Below are 20,819 nucleotides of genomic sequence, written 5' to 3' on the forward strand. Positions count from 1 at the left end.
TCTTTGCAATGTCCATGGATTTCTTATCCATGGTTGTTCCACAGATTTGACAAAGTTAAATCTTTGCAATGTCCATCATAAAGCATGCTCACCTTATCGTTTGACAACAAAAGACCTTTGTGCTAATTGTAATATCTTGTCTTTCATGTTATTCTATCGGCCGTTTTTTTTGGTGGCCCTCCATCTCATCCCACCATGCTCCTATCAGGATGGTGGATGTGGGGGGTCAGAGGTCAGAGAGGAGGAAGTGGATCCACTGCTTTGAGAATGTCACCTCCATCATGTTCCTGGTGGCGCTCAGCGAGTATGACCAGGTCCTGGTGGAGTCTGACAACGAGGTGAGACAGAGACACAGAAATAACTTGATTTCACACACAAAACAGTTTGAAGCGGCACATTCATACAATCGGCTCTAGTTGTGTAAGTCAACACAAGAGGTTTACACTGTAGTTTGAAAATGATTTAGCTTCCATAACTTTAAACATAACTCCTTTACCCTCTCGAACTGCCTGTTGAATGTCGTACAGCTGAAAGTGGATGTTCAGTTAGTTGTCCAAGGAAACTTGACACATTCAAAGTCGCATTATATATGATGTTCTTTTGGTGGTATGTAGTGATCAGAATGCCTTTTCCATCTTTGATAGTTTTGTTTTCGGAATTATTGATCAAATGACAACATGTACCCTGCATCTAAAGTTCTATTATTTTAAATGAAAATTAATCATTGGATTCAAGTTTATTGCAGCAATAATGGTTTAAGATAGAATAATCCTTTATTAGTCCCACAATGGGGACATTTGTTATTTCTTTTTGGACTTAGAATCTATCATGTGCACATTCTGTGTCATGGACACCTCAACATATAAATAATCCAAACAATTCCATTAGATAGAAACTGAATCTGTGAATTCACTAGAAGCCAGAGTTAGAGTTTGATGGTTAATACAAGCTGTCCTGTTGGGCATGAGAGCACAGTTCAGCTGTCTTAGCTGTCAATCATGACGTTTCACCACATTTTCATTGCATCAAAAAACTAATTAAAACCAAAGTTAGTGGCAAAGATTTGCACTTGAACAGCCTCTGCTGAAAACAAACCCGTTCTTCTATATTCTAATATAAAGAATAATAACAAAATAAACAAATAAAAAAACATTCACTTGGACTTTAGTGCCCAAAGGTCACGGTCGCAGTGGCTTCATAAAATGTGGTTGTTTTTCTCGAACGTGATATCTTTAGAGCAGCTTGAGCAAATGTCTTCAAATTTGTTACAAACATTCACTTGGACTAAAAGATGAACTGGTTAGATTCCAGTGGTCAACTGGTTGTTGGAGCCGTGCAATATTTCTAGTTGTTTTCAGCTATAGTAGTTTTACTTTCCATGCTTGTGTGTACGATCACAGGGTGCACTTCACACGAGAACATTTTCCCACTGTATTTCTGAATTGGTGACAGCTGAGACGAGGCTCGGCACCGTTAAGGCAACACAGTCAACTGGGATTATCCTGACGTGCTGACAAGCTCAAGACCGAGACTTTGACCAGTCAGAGCCTGATGAGATTGTTTTCAAACATTTGGTCAAGTCTGGCCAGGATCATGTTACGAGTCGCCAAGACTGAACCGCAGGAGTTAAAATCAGAAAGAGGAGGAAGAGTCACATTTAACAGCAGCTCTCAGCTTTAAGTGGTTTACATGAGCAGCTTTTTTCACTTTTTATGTTTGCTAGACAGTTTTATTTTGAGGGACGGGTCTTACATTAGGGACACGTCTGGATCAGTTAACATAACAGGAAAAGTCTCATGTCACTCTGCATTGTTTTAACAAACTTGAGTGTTTCCAACTGTTTCTCATCTGTTACTGTTCACTGTAATTCTTCCAGCTGCCACACCACGACTCCATCCAGCTCCATCACTCGCAGAGCTAAAGAAAAAACTTAAAAAACACAACAGACTCGTCAGTGCTGTGGCTGCTAATTGAGTTGGAGAATTGTTTTGAAATAATCTTATGTTAATATTTTAATTGCAGAATCTGAGGCCTCTGTGTAATCGTTGCATTCACAGATGTTGAAAAGTCGTGGATACTGAATGTAACCTGACGTTGTTTCTTCTCCTCTGCTCATCTCTGTCAGAATCGTATGGAGGAGAGTAAAGCTCTGTTCAGGACCATCATCACATATCCCTGGTTCCAAAACTCCTCAGTCATCCTCTTCCTCAACAAGAAGGACCTGCTGGAGGAGAAGATCATGTACTCTCACCTGGTTGACTACTTCCCAGAGTTTGACGGTATTATCCTTTGTTAATATTTGCTTTATTTGAACTCATAGCATTATAAAATTCATATGAGCGGCCTGTCCTGTAAAGGTTGTATATTGTAGGACCATGTTGCTCAGTGTTGAATTCACTTCCAGGATTTATTTCATTAATTATCCGTACAAGTGATGGGTTTAGTAATGGGTCAAACTCTGGCTCTAACTCTGGAGCTGAGTAGTGGTTTTTTTTGAGTCCGTTTCCAGATGAAGCCTTTTAACAGAGCTCAACTTTTATGAACATCAAACATTCTGGTTTCTGTCATAACACTGATACTGGCCGCGTTCCAACTGTCAGTATCAACATCTGCTCACAAGGGTTGAATTTACTTTTCAATCTCTCAAGCTAAAACTTTATGACCCATATCTGTGATTGTAGGCTGACACCTTGTGGTTACTAAGCTGTACTACAACCCAACCTGACATTCAGCTTTAAGTGCGTGAGTTTTTGGCTTATGACCCTATAAAATGCCTACTCACCCTCACACCCCGCCACAATCACAGTTGTGTCTATAATTGGCACGTGTCACTAATAAATGAACAATAAGGAACAAAGTAATTGGCTGTAGTGCACCTTGACGTTGGTTGCCACATGGTTGCCACCCGTCAATAAACCAAACGAAGAAGAAGTAAATAAACAATAAATAGTGATTAAATGATAAGTCATAGATATCCGTCTACTAAATATACATGATTTTTTCCAAATAAAATGTATGTAGTATTCCCTGGGGAAAAAGGTGAAAAGGGAACTTCCTGGATCCACTCCTTTTGTGTTGAACCGTTTCGTGGATCCATATATAGGTTCCATAAGGCAAATATGATAACTGCTAAAAATGATGTACTCTATTGTTCTCCTAGGTCCTCAACGGGACGCCCAGGCGGGTCGCGAGTTCATCTTGAAGATGTTTGTGGACTTGAACCCAGACAGTGACAAGATCATCTACTCCCATTTCACGTGCGCCACTGACACGGAGAACATCCGCTTCGTCTTCGCAGCCGTCAAAGACACCATCCTGCAGCTCAACCTCAAAGAGTACAACCTGGTGTGAAGGAGAAATGTAAAGAGATGGAGTGAGAGCAAGCAAGAAACCTGCAGCCCTCCCAATACACAACAACACGCACACACACACATACTAAAACGCACTCAGACACACTAAGCAGAGTCCACTTCTAGAAACACACTGCGGCTCAAAGAGATGAGTATTGCTTTATACTTTACTCGACCAACACTACTCTTGTTCTGTTCACGTAGCTCCTCAGTTCTGTTTTATCATTCTATGAATTGCTCCTCCGGCACAAACACACATGAAACACACTCAAATACAACACTCCCTCCATGTGTCCCTCTGTTCGGGGGGTAGTCGTTGGTCCACTCCGGGGCTCCTCTTGCTCCTCTTTTGGCCCCTGGTGTGGCTCACATTTCTTTCTTTAACACTACATTATCACCAGTGCTTGTGTGTATGACGTGGGTAGAGGGCAGAGCAAGCTTTCATGGACAAAGGGCTCTCTCCTCTTCTTCTTATTTAACCCATGCATGCTATTCACTACAGAATGAGGGCATGAAGGTCTGGCTGCAGACCCTGCACTCCGCTCCCCTGTCAAGGGTTACTAATTATGACCATAGGAATATATTATCAGGCAGTGCTGGGGTGCAGTGAGGTACTTGGTTCCCCGTGGGTCGTTAATTGTGTATTTGAATTTTTCTATTTGTTAACCCTGCCCTAAACCGGAGCACAGGAGCTCTGTTGAATGTAAATAAAGTTTTTGTGCTGCTCACACTAAGGTGAGGGGTAGACGGAGGTGACTACACGCTCTCTGTCGACTTTAAATATTTTCAGCTATTTCTTGGGTATATTATTGCTACTAATGTCAAAGTTGAAATTGAAGATGGTTACACAAAGTGAACACAACCCTGCAGAAAGCGTCACATGTTCTTATACACTGCTCCTCCTTGTGAAGTGTTAACGTACATCATGAAACAAAAGATTGAGGAACACTTCCAAGTATTTACACTCTGAGTATCAACTTCCATGTTATTTTGTACCGCGTTGCCAAATTCAAACCACGTATATTTGTGCTGTAAATATGATGACATTGCCAGTATCCCGTTTATCCCTTAAATGGTTCAGATACTAACAGAAACCTATTTGGGAACCGGCTTTGACAAAATGAAGTGCAAATTCTCTCATGTCGGATCATTCAGATGTTGACGGCTTAACAACTCACTTTGTGTGGCATTTCTTTTATGTCGGCAGTTGTCTGAATCACACATGTATTAGTACTGTGATTTCTATTTCTTTGTTTCCTCTTCGATGGTGAGAATAATCTTCCTGTGCACAACGTGTGAATGATGACACATTAGTCCAGTGCAATAGTTGGTTGTAGATGAGAAAAAAAAAAGCTTTTGCGCTGCCAGTTTAGCTTCAGTCTCGAGTCTCGATCATCTAAACAGCTCTTCTCTGTAATCAACGTCATTTTGCCATATTATTCAGCCAACATTTGATGAACTGTAACCGATAGCAAGAGAGTAGATGGTTCTTTTTTGTATTGTCTAATTTATCAATCAGATCTGCGTATTGTTGACAGTAAATGAGACTTCCTCCTTAGTTTCAGCGCAACCTTTTTTCCAACCTTGGAGATGGGAGGAGATTTTATACTGCTGTAAAATATCAAAACTATTTTATGGACAAGTGTTCTATCTTTCTAATGATACTTCATATATTTAGTTGTCGGAGTTCTGTTTTGAAATGCTTGACAATGGAAGAAAAACACTGTTTCCATGTCGGGTTTATGCTTTATGCAAATAGGAAAATGAAAACAGACAAAAAACTTGGTGGTTGAATATTTACTGTTCAAGGATGCTTGTAATTTTAGGGATATGTGTTGGCTCTCGGTACCAATCCCATATCGTGTCTCTTGCCTGATAGTTGTTTAAATATTCCATTAAGCTGAAAGTTGATAGATGGCTATTTTTGTCTTCACAATGTAATTCAGGTAAGTTTTCATAACTTTTTCATCACAAGGGCTACTACTAGCAGCTTTGGTAGAAATGAGAAGGACTCTATGGAAGGAGTAGAGCGAAAGATGAAATTAATTAAAGGGGAGGGGGTGTTGACATCCTACTGAGGATGAAGGCCGCAGGTTCAGTGAGGGAGGAATGCAGCAGTCCACAGATGCCTACGTGACATTCCCGAGGGAAGTGTGGCGGCTGTTTGGCTCGTTGTTTGCTATCTCCTTTTTTTTTTTTTTGCCTTTCAGAAGAGGACGATGGCTAACGTCAAGGGGGTTCCCGAAGGTGCAAAAGCACATTGTTAGCATCCTAACTGTCCTGCACCTAAACATTTTTCTTTTGCTCTTGTCACAGATTGTGTGCTGATCGTCTTGGCTTTACAATAATTTCTGTTATGTGGTTATGCATATTGGTTTTATCTTCTCATTGGTAGTGTTTCCATGCTCGACTCTGGCATCGTCTGTGTTGGACTCAGAATAAATGAGTCGGACTAAACATCTTAGAAAATAGGACTTATCTGAAATTGTTTGCCAAAATGTTATTTCAAATTTTCTTGTAATTTTTCCAATAGAAAAGATGTGTCTTTTTCTTTTGTTAGACGACCTTGAGTAAACTTCGCACCTCACGTAAACGTGCACATTATGTTGATGATGCCATTGTCTTGTATATTTATGCCCAAGCTTTATCTCGAGGATTTTTAGGGTGAAGCGTCACAAACACTCGCTGACAATTTTTTGGTTCGAAATTAAGAGCTTATGTATTTTGATGTATGAATGAATAAACTGACATACTTGAGGTGAGACTTGGGCTAATAGGGTTATGTCTATTTAACATTCTTAGCTGTGCTTTCTGAGATCACACTTGATTCCCCTGAACTGTGGTTTAACACGTTGAAATCTGTTGTGGGAGTCCTTACACTTTATTCTTATGTAGATGATTTAATGTTAAACAAATTGGATTGAATACGTTTCTGTGAGGATGATAAAATGTTAGGCGCATTCGCAACAACTTTATTTTTTCACGTGCTTTCAACATGTGAGCTTGATGCCTGGTCTGGTTTATTATGGCACGGGGACGAACACAGGAAAAAGTCAGATGGCAAACACCACCAGTGATTAGAGCCACAGCAGAGCTGGGTCATGTAACTAAAACCTTTTGCATTTGTGTGTTACTGTATTTGCTTTATCCGCATTGAATGCAAGTTGGAGAAAAATTTGTACGACAATCTAGTACAAAAACACTGTGCCAAGCAGAATCAATCAGCAACAGAAAAGATATCAAAAACTAAACCTTTCTAATAACTTGACCCAGATCTGTGGTGAAAACTTTTCTTCATCCACTTGTGCATTTATATATATTTCTTTTCCAAATGAAGCTTGTGTGTTAAGCCTCAGTATTAATTTATTTATTGAAACACTTGCCAAGTGAAGGTACCGAAATGGCCATTATAATATTTTTTGGTGGTTATAATAAGGAGTGAGCGAATATGCCGCGTGTTTACATGTCTGCCGTTCTCCGCTCCGCTGTTTGTTTGTTTCTCCCTTACTTGATTGGACTGTGTATTCTTTCCCTGGGTCGAAGGCACTGAAACTGCACCACTGCAATGGGCCTGCATTCATGCAACTTAGACGTCCTTTCAAAACGCGCTTGTTGGTACTCTAAGGTGTGTATGTTTGTGTGTACACTTTTGATGGCTATTGCTTATGCTTGAGATCCATTCTGGTTAGAGGGATGGACATACAGTGATATTAAAAGCTATCTTTGCATATATTTTTTTTTTCTCTTTTGTAAGGTTGACACACCTTAACACGTGTATTTAGGACCACTTAAGATGACAGACTTTTTTAAGAGTTAAACTTTGTGTAGTGGTGTACAAATTGAAAGTAATGTATTTTTGTTTGATTTTTATTTTCTTTCTTTTTTTCTTTTTTTTTTTTTTTAAAGTATACCAAATGTAAATTATGTACAATGAGTGTGCCAATCCCCTTTCTTTGTAAAGCCAGACTCTTAACAAGTGCCAATGTTGTGAAAAATCAAGAGGGCCTGTGAATTTCATGGTCCAGTTTTTAAAACGAATAAACACTAAGTATGTGATTAATTAACTAAAAAAAGGACAATTTTATTCTATATTTAAGATTAATGATGAACTGCTGTTTTTAAGATAAATGTCATTTTAACTGCATGTGTTTGCCAGGTTGGGGAGGGAGTGGGTGGGTGAGATACTGTATTCATGCAACGCCCTCATGAAAAGGGTCCTAATGGTTATTGATTTACAGTATTTTAGCCATATTTCTCTTTTTGTATGTTTCATTTCAACCACTGTTGCCTGAACCTCATTCAGACATGAAAATGATTTTCATAGCCTTCTCCTTTAAATGTTTTAAATTGGAATAAAATATGTTCCTATACTCTCTTATTGCATCCCTGTACTGTTCCTTTTTCTTACATGTTGGGACGAAAGCACCACATATGCCACAAACTACATGTTCCATACTACAAATCTTATATATTTTAAATTGGTGGCAGCATTTTTCACAGCATGCAGTAATGTTTTACAGTTACATTGGTAATGTATATTTTTCTACCTTTCACTCAGCAGCCGATTTGCCTCGGTAGCAGTTCCAACCTTCTTGTATGTTAATGTGGACATTTGATTGAGTCAACACAGACAGGATCAGTATCATAAAATAGGGAAGAACCTCAAGCAACTTGATCTTAAAATTATTTTTCTTATTTTTTTATAAAGGTGAATCATGCCAGGTTGAGTCCAAATAGCATTGACAGCATTTTTTAAAATAGATTTGACACTATTTTGAAATATGTTTTCAAAGTGAGATGATGAAACCATGATCATCTTAGTAATGTTTATTTACAACTTATAAGTCTTCAGCATCATGGCAACATATTAAAAACAGACCAATAGCATCAATAAAGAGGAACCAGCACTATAAATGCATCTGGACGGAAGCCACTGGAGACACGATCAGGTGCTTGGTGAATCGGTGGGGGATTGGATAACATAAAGATAAGTTTAATTCTATTTTAATACATATAACATGTTTTAAGCCTGATTCTTCTCAGTTTTACTGCTACATATCTTAAAATGTAAATTAAATAAATCACAAATATAAATGGACTTAGTATTGTATAGTAGAATTTCATACCTGCTGGCACCCAGAAGATTAAATAAAAAACATTGTGCAGTGATTACATTTAAAACAAATATAATTAAACTGTTAAATTAATTATCATCATACCAGCAACTCTTGACATGTGTGTCACGTTGTCATTTGATAAACTGTAGAAAAAATATTGATGGGTTTCTTGTAATGACTAAAATGAAATAATAGGCAGTTTTATATGTAGCCTGTCGAAAATATGAATAAACATGACAATTCTTATTAGTCCCAATTTGACATGTTACAGCAGCAAAGAGGATATTAGGAATAGACCCTTGGTAAAAGTAATAAGCACAAAGACCTAAAGGAAATGTTTTTAAGATTCAAGAAGACTTGTCATTCCAAAACATGAGGTACATGAGAGGGAACCAAACTAAGTACTGAGAAATAGAACACTAAGAATGTAAAAACTAAGCAGAAGCAGCAAATAAATATAATGAAATAAAAACAATAGAATCTCAAGCTAAACAAGGATAAAAACAATGCGATTTTCAAAAGGTGCAACTTTAATTGTCTATAAAATATTACAGAAATTCTGTTTAAATTCATAAAGATATGATGTTTTATTATTTGTAATACTGCTACTGCTGCAAACTAAATGATACTGTCTGCAGCAGCACTGTAATGTTGATCATTTTACATCATACCATGCAGGTTTCTCAGAATAAAGTTTTCCAGAGTTGACCACAGCTGTTAACAGTAAAAAGGGGGTTTGTATTGTTGGGGTCGCCTCGGTGCCTTTGAGCTTCAGCAGATTAAAGGTTGAGGGTTGAACTCTGGCAGCAGTGGACCTCAGCTCCCGTCCTCCACACCCGCAGTGCGCTGACCTGTCCAGAGGAGGCGCTGTCTGCTCAGACATGAGCCGCTGATAGATCCGCGGCGTGTAGATCCGCGCTCGTCTACCCGCCGCGCTTCTGTGTGGGGCGTTCAGCTCGGCGGCGTCGCGCCCACCTCCCTCTCTCCAGCTCCGGGAATCGGACTGACTTTCTGGCTCCGGCAGCACCGACAAACCCCGCTCTGCTCCTCCAGGACTGATCAACGCCCAGAGTCTGGGATAAATCTCAATTTGAAGTTTTCTTTCCATTTCCTGTTGGGTTTTCTTTCCGCCGTCCTAGCGGAAGCAGCAGCGGCAGCACTGATTCCCTCGCTGGCGTCGGACGGAGCGGGGATTCAACTTAGACGAACCCGCAGACATTTTGTTATTTCTGAGAATTAGACGCGTTTCTTTCTCCTCGTCGCTGCGGAGCGAAGTGGGAGCGTGTGAAGGGGCCGACGCAAGACCCGGGGAGAAGAAGCCATTACCGAGCTAGCTGCAGCACCGGACGTGTCCGCGTGTGGAACGTTATTCATTTACCCGCGTTTAGCTCGCGTCGCTGCCGCTGGTGCGTCGAGGCGGAAAAACAGCGATGAATCATTTTGACGGACAGCGTCTGAAGAATTAGCTGAAGCACGGAGGAGCCCGGCTGATGGTGCTTTGCTGCGCGCAGACACAGTAAACAGAGGGGGACAGGCACCGCTCAACGCTGCTCCATCACCCAGACGAGACCCAGAGACCCTTCCCCACCGCGCTCGCCCTCCGCGTAGAGTTTATTTCTGTTGATTCCGGTGTGTTTTTCCGGGGGGAGCTGGGTCGCTAGCTACCGCGCAAGCTAGTCCACCGGCTAACGCTGGACAGCTCCTGGTGAAGGCTGGGCTAGCTGTGGACAAAGGAGCACCGCGAGGTGAAAAATTACAAACACAGGGCACACAGTTGATCGTGTTTAGGAAGGAGAGCAACAAACAAGGGACTGACATGATGTTTCCACAATCCAGACACTCAGTAAGTGCTTTTTTTCTGTCTTTAATGCGACATCTGTTCGGGAATTATGTGCCGGATCCAGCTGATTTATCACGTATTGAACTTGGTTTTGCATTAGACAGCATGTTGTATTTCACACGGGCCCATTAGGAGGTGGTTTGGGCACAGTAGTAACACGACGCTGGTTTGGAATAGCATTTTTGAAATTTTTTTATTTCAGGTAAGTTGTTTTCAGGTAAGATGTGAAGTGAGATTGTAGAGGACATCTGTTTTTCGGCTCTTAACTTGATGGCATCCTCCAAATCAAACCGGCTCTGGTGTTGGCTGGTTTCCTGGGTCACAACCAGCAGCGCCAGTTTAGTTTCAACCTGCTCCAGAAGGGAACCTGAACCCAGATATTTATTAGCTGTAGGGGAAACCCAAAACTTCTTTACTGCAGCATTTGTAAGGAAGACAGGCCCGTTGGGGGATATTCATGCACAGTACTAATTATGAGGTTGGTTTCGAATTGCAGTGATAGTTTAGGTAAATTCTGCAGAAGACGTGACGTGAGATTACAGAGAGAAATACATATTTTGGCTCTTGAGTTTTCCCAAATGGTTTTTGCATCCTCCAAATCAAACAGCTCAATCATCAGGTTTTGGTCACCCTCAGGTCAGTTAAGTTTCAACCTGTTTCATCCTCCGAAAAGGCCCCAACCCTGATATTTATTAGCTTTAGTCCTGTCAGAACATGGAACCTGGACAGATGTTGGTTATGGTTACTGTCATCATATGGCAGCTGCATCTCTCACAATGCGCTGTACAGAGTTTTGTGCAGGTGGGTGTTTTTATGACTGTAAAAAGCCACATCTCCTCTGTTCCCCTAAATCTCAAGTTTCCATGGTAACAGAAACTCAGTCCAGGGCACGCAGTCATCAGTGATGAGGGCTCTCAGCCCATTGGTCAAACATTTATGTATATTGACAGGCAGCTAAGGACTCAAATCAAATTCTTTCAGTTTTTCGACTTAAAATGAAAATTGAAGACCACTCTGTCGTGCATGGTGCCATAAGAAACCTGCCCATAGGTCTGCTCATTTAACATCAAACCTGTATTCACACCTTCCAGTTTTGCTTGGAATGTCACTTTTCTCCTGCAAGAGCAAATATAACAAAGAGGTATTTGTGTAAGTGGAGCGCCGGTAAACCCAACAGCAAGAGTGCTGTCATGTTGCCAGGGACCGTGCCCTCTGCTTTTTTCCCTGGCAACGTCTTGTCGCCACCACTAGTTCTTTTACTGCTGAAAGGGGAAGAGTTGTTTGCTGAAACTAGAACCTGAATGTCTTTTGTGACATGAATGGTTTGCCCTTTGGCGGTCAGTCTGCGTGGCAGCCTGATTGTGCCGCTGCTGATGTGTGGGAGCAGGATGTGAGGATTTGGGAACCTCTGGTCACAGCCTGGCTTGTCAGAGGAGTGAAATCCTTTATTTGCGCTGCATCCCACAAGTGTAACTTAATCATTTCAAACTAATCATCTCAAATAATACTTGTTTTTAATTTTTTAGAACTGCAAATCCAAAGTCATGGTCTGAGTGATCGGATCTCAATCGTGTCCTCAATGCATCTTGTACCTTTTTTACACCAAAATTAGCAGGGATACGCAGGTTTTTTTAATGCGGGTAAACCTGCTAAAAATAGGCCAATTGACACCTTTCCCACTGCCAGTAGAGGAGTTTGCCTTTCTGTGTTTGTCCCCAGTGCGTCATGTCCGACGTCACAATCGCACCGGCTACTTAGGTGCTCTCTCACCTTGCTGTCTTGCCAAATTAGTGCGTTCACACGGGTGTCACTGCCGATCGGAGCCTGTGTCACGGCAGAGTCATGACCCGGGAGTGAAAGCCAATTGAATCCATTCCCATTGCAGACAAAAGCCCGATGTAAGTGGGTATTGGTGGGTTTTTTAACCAGTGGAAAAGGTGCTTTGCTGTGCAGTCACACCTGCACACAGAGCTGTGTACTTGGGATGTGATCACCTGAGATGGATGTTAATGCCAGGTTTGATCTGCTTCCAAACCAGCCCTCCTGTCCTCTGGGTGAGTCACCCGATGTGGTGGGAGCTCTGTCACCCTTTCCAAGGTGAGAACATGGGTCACGCCATTGCTGTCCGCCTGCTTGCCTGATGAGGTTATTTTTCTAATCCAATTGCATGCCCTCATCCTGCTTCATTGTAGACCTAAGACCCAACACAGGTTTAAAATGAGGATTGTAAATTTAACATATCTCTTCACTGGTGCTGCAGCAGGTTCAGTCTTAATCCACCACAACCAGTTATTTACAACCCCCCACAAATACACCTGTGTACTCACTGCCCGCCCTCTCCCATGGCTTTAAATATACATGCATTCTACATATACATTTCCTCTGCAAATCTCACTTCTCTTCTGCAGCTGCTGTCACAGGGGCCTGAGGATGGGGAGAATGTGTGACACCCATATAGATATGAGTGTCAAAAGATAAGAAGGTGGAGGATGAGAGAGTAACAGCACTGCGTCATAATGACAGATGATAGAGCTCTCAAACTGACTCAGTCACCGCCGAGTCTGCCTTCGTTTTATTTTCCTTTGTTCGTCCTGTAGTAACGTTAGTGTTTAAGTTCCTGACTAGCATACGAAGGGAACAGAAGCATTACATTTTCACAGCGGATATGCACAATCGAGGATTCTCTCATGTATGATGCATCTAATTTACAGCAGCGGAGGACTTGCAGGGGGAAATGGTGGCGGTGGTGATGATGTGTGGTCACATTGCATTAAAATACTGTTAAATCTTTTCCTGTGTGAATGATTCACACATAAAAAATTTCCACTTGGATGGCTGTGATGTCTTTTCAGAGATGCACAGTGTGGGTTTGTACCATTATTGGAGTTTAACGTTTTGTTTTGGTCATATTGGTGCATATTGTTTGTTCTAAAGTCATCATGCACATTGTTAGCGCTTACTTCTTATATATATTTATTTGGATTTATGTTCTTTAGGATTATGTTGTTTTTATAATATCCAAAGAACACAGATGACAAATTATTATCATCGTGCCACGGTTTTTATATTCATTACACTCCACAATAGCTACACACTAAAACTAACAATGCGAGCAGAGCAGCAACAAGAAGGCAAAATAATGTGGGAACCCAACCTAGAATGTGGATGGTTCAGACCAAAAATTTGAAGAGATATTCTGTTTTGGTCTTGTCGACTGAGCTATCTACTGTTTAATTTTTCAACGGCATTTCTGTAAACAGGCAAAACATCGGGTCGGATTCGGACACTAAAATCAAAATCTTTGTCTGGTTTGGGTCACGCTTGTTAGTTTTTTGCAGGACTCACTCGGGTTTGGACAGAAAATTGCGGTCCAAGCTGTACCTGAACTCGCACACTGTGAACTCGTATGGAGAGAGCAGGCAGGGACAGTCGTTATTTACCCATTGGAAGCCCAAAAAGAGGAGAACCTTCACATGGGCAGCTGGTACTATTAGGCTACATCAATTGACGTGTGAACTGACAAAGTGAACACTGTAAGCAGACTTCCTGATTACAGAAAGGAAATTATTTAAACAGCATTTATTTTTAAATGATTCTGTCCAAGCTTTTTGATTCATATAAGTGGTCATCACTCAAAGTGGTTCCCACTGTAATTGACCCATTGAGATAGACCAAGGTTAAACGGGGATTCATGTGTCTTTTTCGGCATTTTAATCCACTGTCACGGGTCGAGGGCACAGTTCATTGGTTTAGGAGAAAAAACTCGTTTGATAGTGGCTGACCCAGTTGATAGCATTTGCCATATTGTTTGGGTGTTGATTAATCCTAATGCAGCTTCAACAAAACTGACTACGGCGTGAAAGTGGAGCAACAGAAAGGCCTGGTGCCAAAGCCGAAGCACACCACACGTAATATGGAGGCGAAATCTCGCAAGTCCTCTGAGCCTGTGCTTGAGATGGCCACAGGTTGCACACACACACACACACACACACACACACACAGACACACTCCCTCCTCCTCCTCCTACTTGTCTCCCTTTATCATGCGTTTCCTCCCAGATCTGATGTAGTGGTGGGAGGGTCAGGGGCAGAGGGTGCACAGGCATTATTAAGCCCACTTGAATTAACAGAACAGCCCCCAGCCTTTCCTCTAAAGCCTCCAGCTGGGGGGAGCTTAATCCCCATGGTCCCCTGTCTCGCCCATTAAACAAACCCCCCCCACCCCTGCTCCGTGGCTCTGCTGCAAACGCACACACACGTGTTCGTGTGTGAGCGGAAGGCCTGGCAGTGTGTGTGTTTGTGGGTGCACTGGACATTAATGCGTTCACATAGACACATACAGAAGAAAACATGAGTACGACATTAGAACACACAAACATACACCTTTGTGCTACTCTCTGCTGGTAATTATTGCTCTAGTACATGCATAGAAATAGAAGGGATTTTCCCTTTCACCCATACATCAACAACAAGGAGACACACACACACACACACACACACACACACACAGACATTCTTACCAGCCTCAAGGGTCTTATCTGCCTTTTTTGTAGCTGGGGAACAAATTGAATGTGGGTCTTGACACACGCAGGCCAGCAGATGTCTGGGTCGTTAAGGTTAGGCCAACTGATTAGCATGACAAACAGAGCGCCTCCACCAAAACACTCCCACTCCGCAGGAGGCCCTGCTTTTGAGTGGCGGAGTTGAGGCCATGGGTCACAGGTGATGTTGATTTTTGTAGAAGGCCACAGTGCATGATTGTCAAAATGCTTTGGGGTTGGTTGAAAAGGAGGGGTGTAGACTGGTGCAGCCCTTCTCTTGTTGAACACACACAGGCACTGACTTGGACTCAAGATGATACATGTGAATACACATTCAAATACGCTGTCTGACTTATTGCTCCTTTATACTGAGGACCTTTGTACCCCAGTGTAAAGTGTCTCCCAATTTTTCCGAGGGGGTGCATTTTATTCCTTTTTGAGGCAGTGTCAGTAGACAGATGACAGGAAATGAGGGAGAGAGAAACACAACAGAGCTTTCGAAACAAACTGGTGATGTTGCAGTCACAGGTAATCGAAGAAGTGATGCAAATTTGAACCAAAACACAGGAAAATCATTGAGATAACCAACTCGGTTGCCATTAAACCACTGAAAAAGATGCTGTAATGAGATTAAAAGAGAGCCAAGCAACATTTATGGGGGAAATGTGAAGTTTTTAATTCACATGCTTCATAATAATAGTAATAACTTTATTTGTATAGCACTTTTCAATACAAGTAACAAAGTGCTTTACAACAAGTAGTATGAAGGTCACAGATTCAAAAACATTTCATTTGAGATACAGATAATAAAAGGCTGACATCATTCGATTAAAGCTTTTTTTATAGAGCTGTATCTTAAGAAGAGAGATAAAACAGGTAACCGATTCTGTTAGTCTAATCTCTTCTGGCGGACCGTTCCAAAGTGTAGGGGCCCTCATGGCAAAAACTCTATCTCCTTTGTATTTCAGCCTAGACTTTGGAAAGGCTAGCAACGTCTTACCAGAGGATCTCAGACTGCATCCTGGCTCGTAGGGAGATAAAGGGTCTGAACTACAGGGAGGGGCCAGCACATGCCTGGCTTTAAAAGTGATGAAAAGAATTTTAAAATAAACAGTCAGCAAGTGCAAGGATGCTAAAACAGGGGTGATATGGTTACATTTTTAGGGTTTGTTTAAAAGCTGAGCAGGAGCATTCTGGACTAAATGTAGACATTCGATTGATTTTTGAGTAAGCCCACTATAAAGGGAGTTACAGTAGTTGAGGCGAGAGGAATTATTTTCTTCCAGGTCTGTATGTGAGATAAAAGATTTAACCATGGCTATGTTTCTTATATGATAAAAACATGATCGCACAACCTTCCTAATGTGGGATCCGATGCTCAGGTTTTGGTCAAAGACCACACCCAGATTTCTAGCTGAGGACTTGGTAAATGGGGCTAGTTCACCGAGGTTTGCCGTGATATCATCCGTGCTGTAGGTGGGACCAAATACAATTATCAGATTTGGAGAGGTTTAGTTGGAGAAAGGCATCCGGTGTTTAATTTCAGTAGGCACTTGTGGCGAGTTTCAATGTTTGATTGGTCATTAGGACTGATTGGAATGTAGAGCCTAGTGTCATCAGCATAGCAGTGACCAAGTACATCATGATTTATTCATGAGGCTGATTCAATTGCACTTTGACAGATTTTACTTTTCAGGATACAGCAAGCCAAGATTACAAATGCTCATGCAGTATTTCAACTTACTTCCACTCATTTTTCATACTCTACTGTTAAAGTAGCACATACACCAATAAGCCACATCACTAAAACCAGTTACAGGTTTTAATGTTGTTCCAGATCCGTGTACACAACACTCAAAGTGCAGGATATAGTCTATAATGGACACAGAGAGTGAATGCGGCTTTGAGTGTCTGCATACATCGGCATTACAGACAACATGGCCATAAAGTTTGGCCTTTAGACTCAAGGTTGGAACTGCAATATATGGCAATATGAAATATATTTGTGTATTATATCATATGGTACATTATCTGAAAAATCAATGAGAAAAACAATTTTTTTTATTAAAATAACAAGACAGTCTAGGTACTTAATGATAAAAGATAATAATTGCCGACATTGTCAAAAGAGCCTTTGTACAATACAGAGATAATAAAGGGATACCTACCAGCAGGATGACAAATTATCAGACTGTTTTTTTCAATATTAACTTATGGCATGTCTATCACCAAACCTAAATAATGAATATTGGTCGGTTCCATTTCTTTCTGGATGTTTGATGATCTTTGGCCCTTTTCTGACCTGATAACAATCTGTCCTGAGTGATCTTATCACAAGATCAGTTCTGAGTTCAGATGTAAATGCACACAAGTAGTATTGAGGATGCAGTTGAGGGAGGTGGTCTGTGATACATTCACACATCTACTTTCTCTCAGCAGTGTGAAAGCCAGTGCGTCCACCGCCTACTCAGCTGACGTCTTCTGACCCACCACACTTTCACAATGAATCTTAAGTATTCATACAATTCTCAGTGTTTCACATGCATCAAATTAGATGTGGCCACTGCCATTATATTCACATTTACCAACACATATTTATTTTCTTCTATTTATTTTCTTTTTTCAAAGGAGTGAAATAAAAAATTATATCATGGAGGAGCTGTGTTGTAGCCCGAGACCGTCTTTCTCTCTCTCACACAAACGCAGACAAAATGACCATATGTAAACTCAGATTGTTTAAAAACAACAATTTAATCTCTGTGAACACAAATGATGTAAAAATGTATTTGCATATAGAGCAGGGAAGTGAGATCTGATCACAACCGGTCACAGGACACACATGAGGAGTTGCATTCTAATACCAGGAGTGAACTGAAGTACTGAGAGTTGGGTGGCAACTTATGATTGGATCATTCAGGACAGATGTTAATAAAATGTCTCAACAGAGTCTCTCTCCCCTTCTGTCACATTTTAGATAAGTCAGGTCAATTGTGTTGACTGAATATTAGCTTACAATTTGCAAGAATAAGGGAAATTCCCATCCCAAAGTTGTTGGAGGGAAAGTTTTGGTTAGTCTGGTTAGTTGTAGCCAAACATAAAAAGTGTAGCGTGTCCACAAGTCAAGATCCTCAGTCTCTGATTTACTGACAGCCATGGCAGTTTTCAATTGTTTTAAAACTTCTCCTCTGAGAGTATCTTCGTAAAGCTAGGTGTTTTTGGTTAACCACGTCATATGGCTTTAGGTGCAGCTATAGCAAAATGGACACAGAGACCCATGCAGACACCCACATATGGAACCATCCTTTTGGAGTTTACAGAGTACACCAGGGCAGATTCTTGCTTGATGGAAATGCTGAATCAAAGGAACGGAAAATATGCCACCACGATATGAATAATGCAGTCTCCTGCTGGGCCAATCACTTAGAGAACATCCACCTTGAGGTTATATGTTGTGTTAGACAGAAATAACTGAAGAGAAACCCTTTATGAACTGTTTAGAATCATACAAAGTTAATGTAATTTAATAGATTTTAAGAATGCATAAACAAGAAACGGCCAAATCTTGTGCTACAGGCCAGGCCCAGGGAATACACAAGAGCCTATTGTGTGGTTTATCGTTGTCATCAGAAGAAATAAACGATGAAACACATTCATCAGAAAGGTTTTCCTGAAAAAGTTTAATATATAATCACAACAAAGCAAGTAGGGTTCCCCCTGAAACTCTGATGAAGATTTACATGCTGCATTAAATGTGCACTTCTTATTTTTCCCTCCCTTGGCTGCTTTGCCTTACATGAAGTACCGCAGCAAATTCACCAGAAAGAAGAACATGAATATAAATAAAAACAGATGTCAACTGAGTCGTACCAGGTTTTTGGTTTTGCTGCAAAAAAAATCTGCAAGAGCTGTATAGATGTGTGCGTGTGTGTACAGCATTTACAGGCGAGGTGTGTATATTGATGTGGGGGTGGCGTGTAGTATAGGCTGTCTTTTTATAAATTCATAAGCAATTGACAGCTTTGTATGTGTGGGAGGGCCTTTGTTGTCTTTATACATTATTCTCTTTCAGTGTATGTGCAGATTTGTGTGTGTGTGTGCGTGCATAACTGAAGGATGTAACGGGTGAAAAGAAAAAAGAAGAATGGTAATGAGTTTGTGCTTGTGTGTGTTTACATGTACGTTGACACGGGCAGATGAGAGCTCATCGGGTGGTTGTGTGCGTGGGAGTTTTGTGTGAGAGTGAATGCAGGGTGTGTGTGTGTAGTGGAGTGGCTGCATCAGTATTCAGGAGTGTGTGGGAGGTGGAAAGGCGGGTCGGTGGGGTTGGGGGTTACAGTCCTTCCCCAGAGCAGAACGGTGCAATGGGCTGGAACAAAGCAGCTCGACAGGGGGCTGCCTGATTGGGTCGCCTTGGCCAGGGCCCCTAGACCTGCCAAAACGCGCGGCACTGCACCAGTCCAGACAAGAGAATTAGCTGTTCTGTTTGTGTGCCCAAGAGCAGAGCGGCCTCGAATGGAACAATACGTCACCTCATCCCCACCAAGATCCCATTCAGACACCCGCAGGATTCACAGTACGGCCATGAAAACCTCCCTCGCTCAGCCTGTTAGTTCAGCAGGGGGGAAGTATGTCCACTGTGAGGCAAGCCCGACTTCTATCATGTTGTATTCAGAATACATGGCTGGCAGGTCTTGGCACCCCACTGGTCCCAACTGCAACTAGTTCCATCGATATAGAAAATGCTTCACATTTGAACAGTTATAATTCAGGCTTATTTAATTTCTGCAACCTTAATTAGACACAGACCACAAGTATAATTTTTTTTTTTAAATACTAGTAGCTGCATTGACGTGGGTTTTTCTCTAGAAGAAGATTGTAATGTTATAAACTATTCTGCTAGGATTATATACATTTATTTGGGCGATGCTTTGAGTAGCATTGTGTTTTTCTGTAGTCCTCAGTTCATAGATTGTGTAATAAGAAAAACAGGTTGTTGTTTTTCCACAGGAACACAGTGAAAAATGAAGCCCATGAGCACTATGTCTTAAACAGATAACTCTGCTTCACACAAAATATCATTGGTAATAATCAAGTGTTTTAACCTGCAAGTTTCTTATCCTCTCATAGCCATTTGACAAAGTAACCTTTCTTAATGAATTTTATTTTGGTTGCGTCTGTAGACAGCTCAGTCTGTTTTCTTCAGATTTTCTTCCTGGTTTATTTCTGCACTTAAAAAAGCCAGGAGCGTTAACATCTCATTTTCACTCATCATTAATTTATATCCTCTTCGGCAGCAGAACATGTTTCAGCAGCCTCCAAAAATCCTGCAGGTTAAACTGGACCAACCAAACTGTAAGTCCCATTAGGCCTGTAAGACTAAATGGAAACTCAATAATGACAAAAGTGAATGCAAGCTGAAATTCTGTTTACGTCCTCGTCCCTGCACTCCCGATCAGTCACTATGTGAATTGGACATCCTTGTTTCACAAATTAAAACGTAAGATCTATTTCCACTCATTCTGACTTAGAGGAATAGTGTAGGTTGAGGGGGCATCACTATTGCTGACATTCTGAACATGGCCTAAAACATGCTGATATTTCATTACACTGCAGCATGGTGTAAAGATTACATTGGGACTCATTAGCTTCTAATCAAAATTAAATGACTTAGATTGGAATCATGGGAAAAAATAGCACTAACTTTTAAAACTTGTAAACTGCACACGCACAAGAACTTTAGTACCTTCGCCTCAGTTGAGCAAATTAAACAGAAATTCCCTGGTGTTGGCTACATGCCGGCGCTACAGCTTTCTGCTTTCATTATCCACTTATTTGTTGCGAACTTTGGGACTAATCTTCCTTCCCTCCCTCCCTGTCTTTCCTTCTTCGCAGAGTGTTGTAAGTAATAACCTTGGTTTTTACAAGCAGGCATCAATCATCTGAACAACTGTACTGGGTGTAATCTTAAAGCC

The 20,819-nt window shown here is 41.2% G+C and overlaps 2 protein-coding genes across 5 annotated transcripts in view; both read left to right on the top strand.

The window, feature by feature from the left end:
* The window catches only part of LOC118120798 (guanine nucleotide-binding protein subunit alpha-11), a 36,582-nt gene extending 28,857 nt beyond the window's left edge, over positions 1-7,725 (top strand). For both annotated transcript variants that reach the window (XM_035176103.2, XM_035176102.2), the window contains exons 5-7: positions 209-338; positions 2,126-2,279; positions 3,161-7,725. In XM_035176103.2, coding sequence (XP_035031994.1) covers positions 209-338; positions 2,126-2,279; positions 3,161-3,351 — 475 coding nt within the window. In that variant the 3' untranslated portion in view covers positions 3,352-7,725. The remainder of the gene's footprint in view (positions 1-208; positions 339-2,125; positions 2,280-3,160) is intronic.
* A 1,677-nt stretch (positions 7,726-9,402) lies between these two features.
* Positions 9,403-20,819, top strand: part of tle5 (TLE family member 5, transcriptional modulator) — a 43,473-nt gene continuing 32,056 nt past the window's right edge. Inside the window, exon 1 of one of the 3 annotated variants that reach the window (XM_035176308.2) lies at positions 9,403-10,310. In XM_035176308.2, coding sequence (XP_035032199.1) covers positions 10,284-10,310 — 27 coding nt within the window. In that variant the 5' untranslated portion in view covers positions 9,403-10,283. The remainder of the gene's footprint in view (positions 10,311-20,819) is intronic. The other 2 variants (XM_035176309.2, XM_035176310.2) reach the window with 2 other exon arrangements.

The sequence above is a fragment of the Hippoglossus stenolepis genome, chromosome 14 (genome assembly GCF_022539355.2).
Source record: "Hippoglossus stenolepis isolate QCI-W04-F060 chromosome 14, HSTE1.2, whole genome shotgun sequence".
Taxonomy (NCBI): Eukaryota; Metazoa; Chordata; class Actinopteri; order Pleuronectiformes; family Pleuronectidae; genus Hippoglossus; species Hippoglossus stenolepis.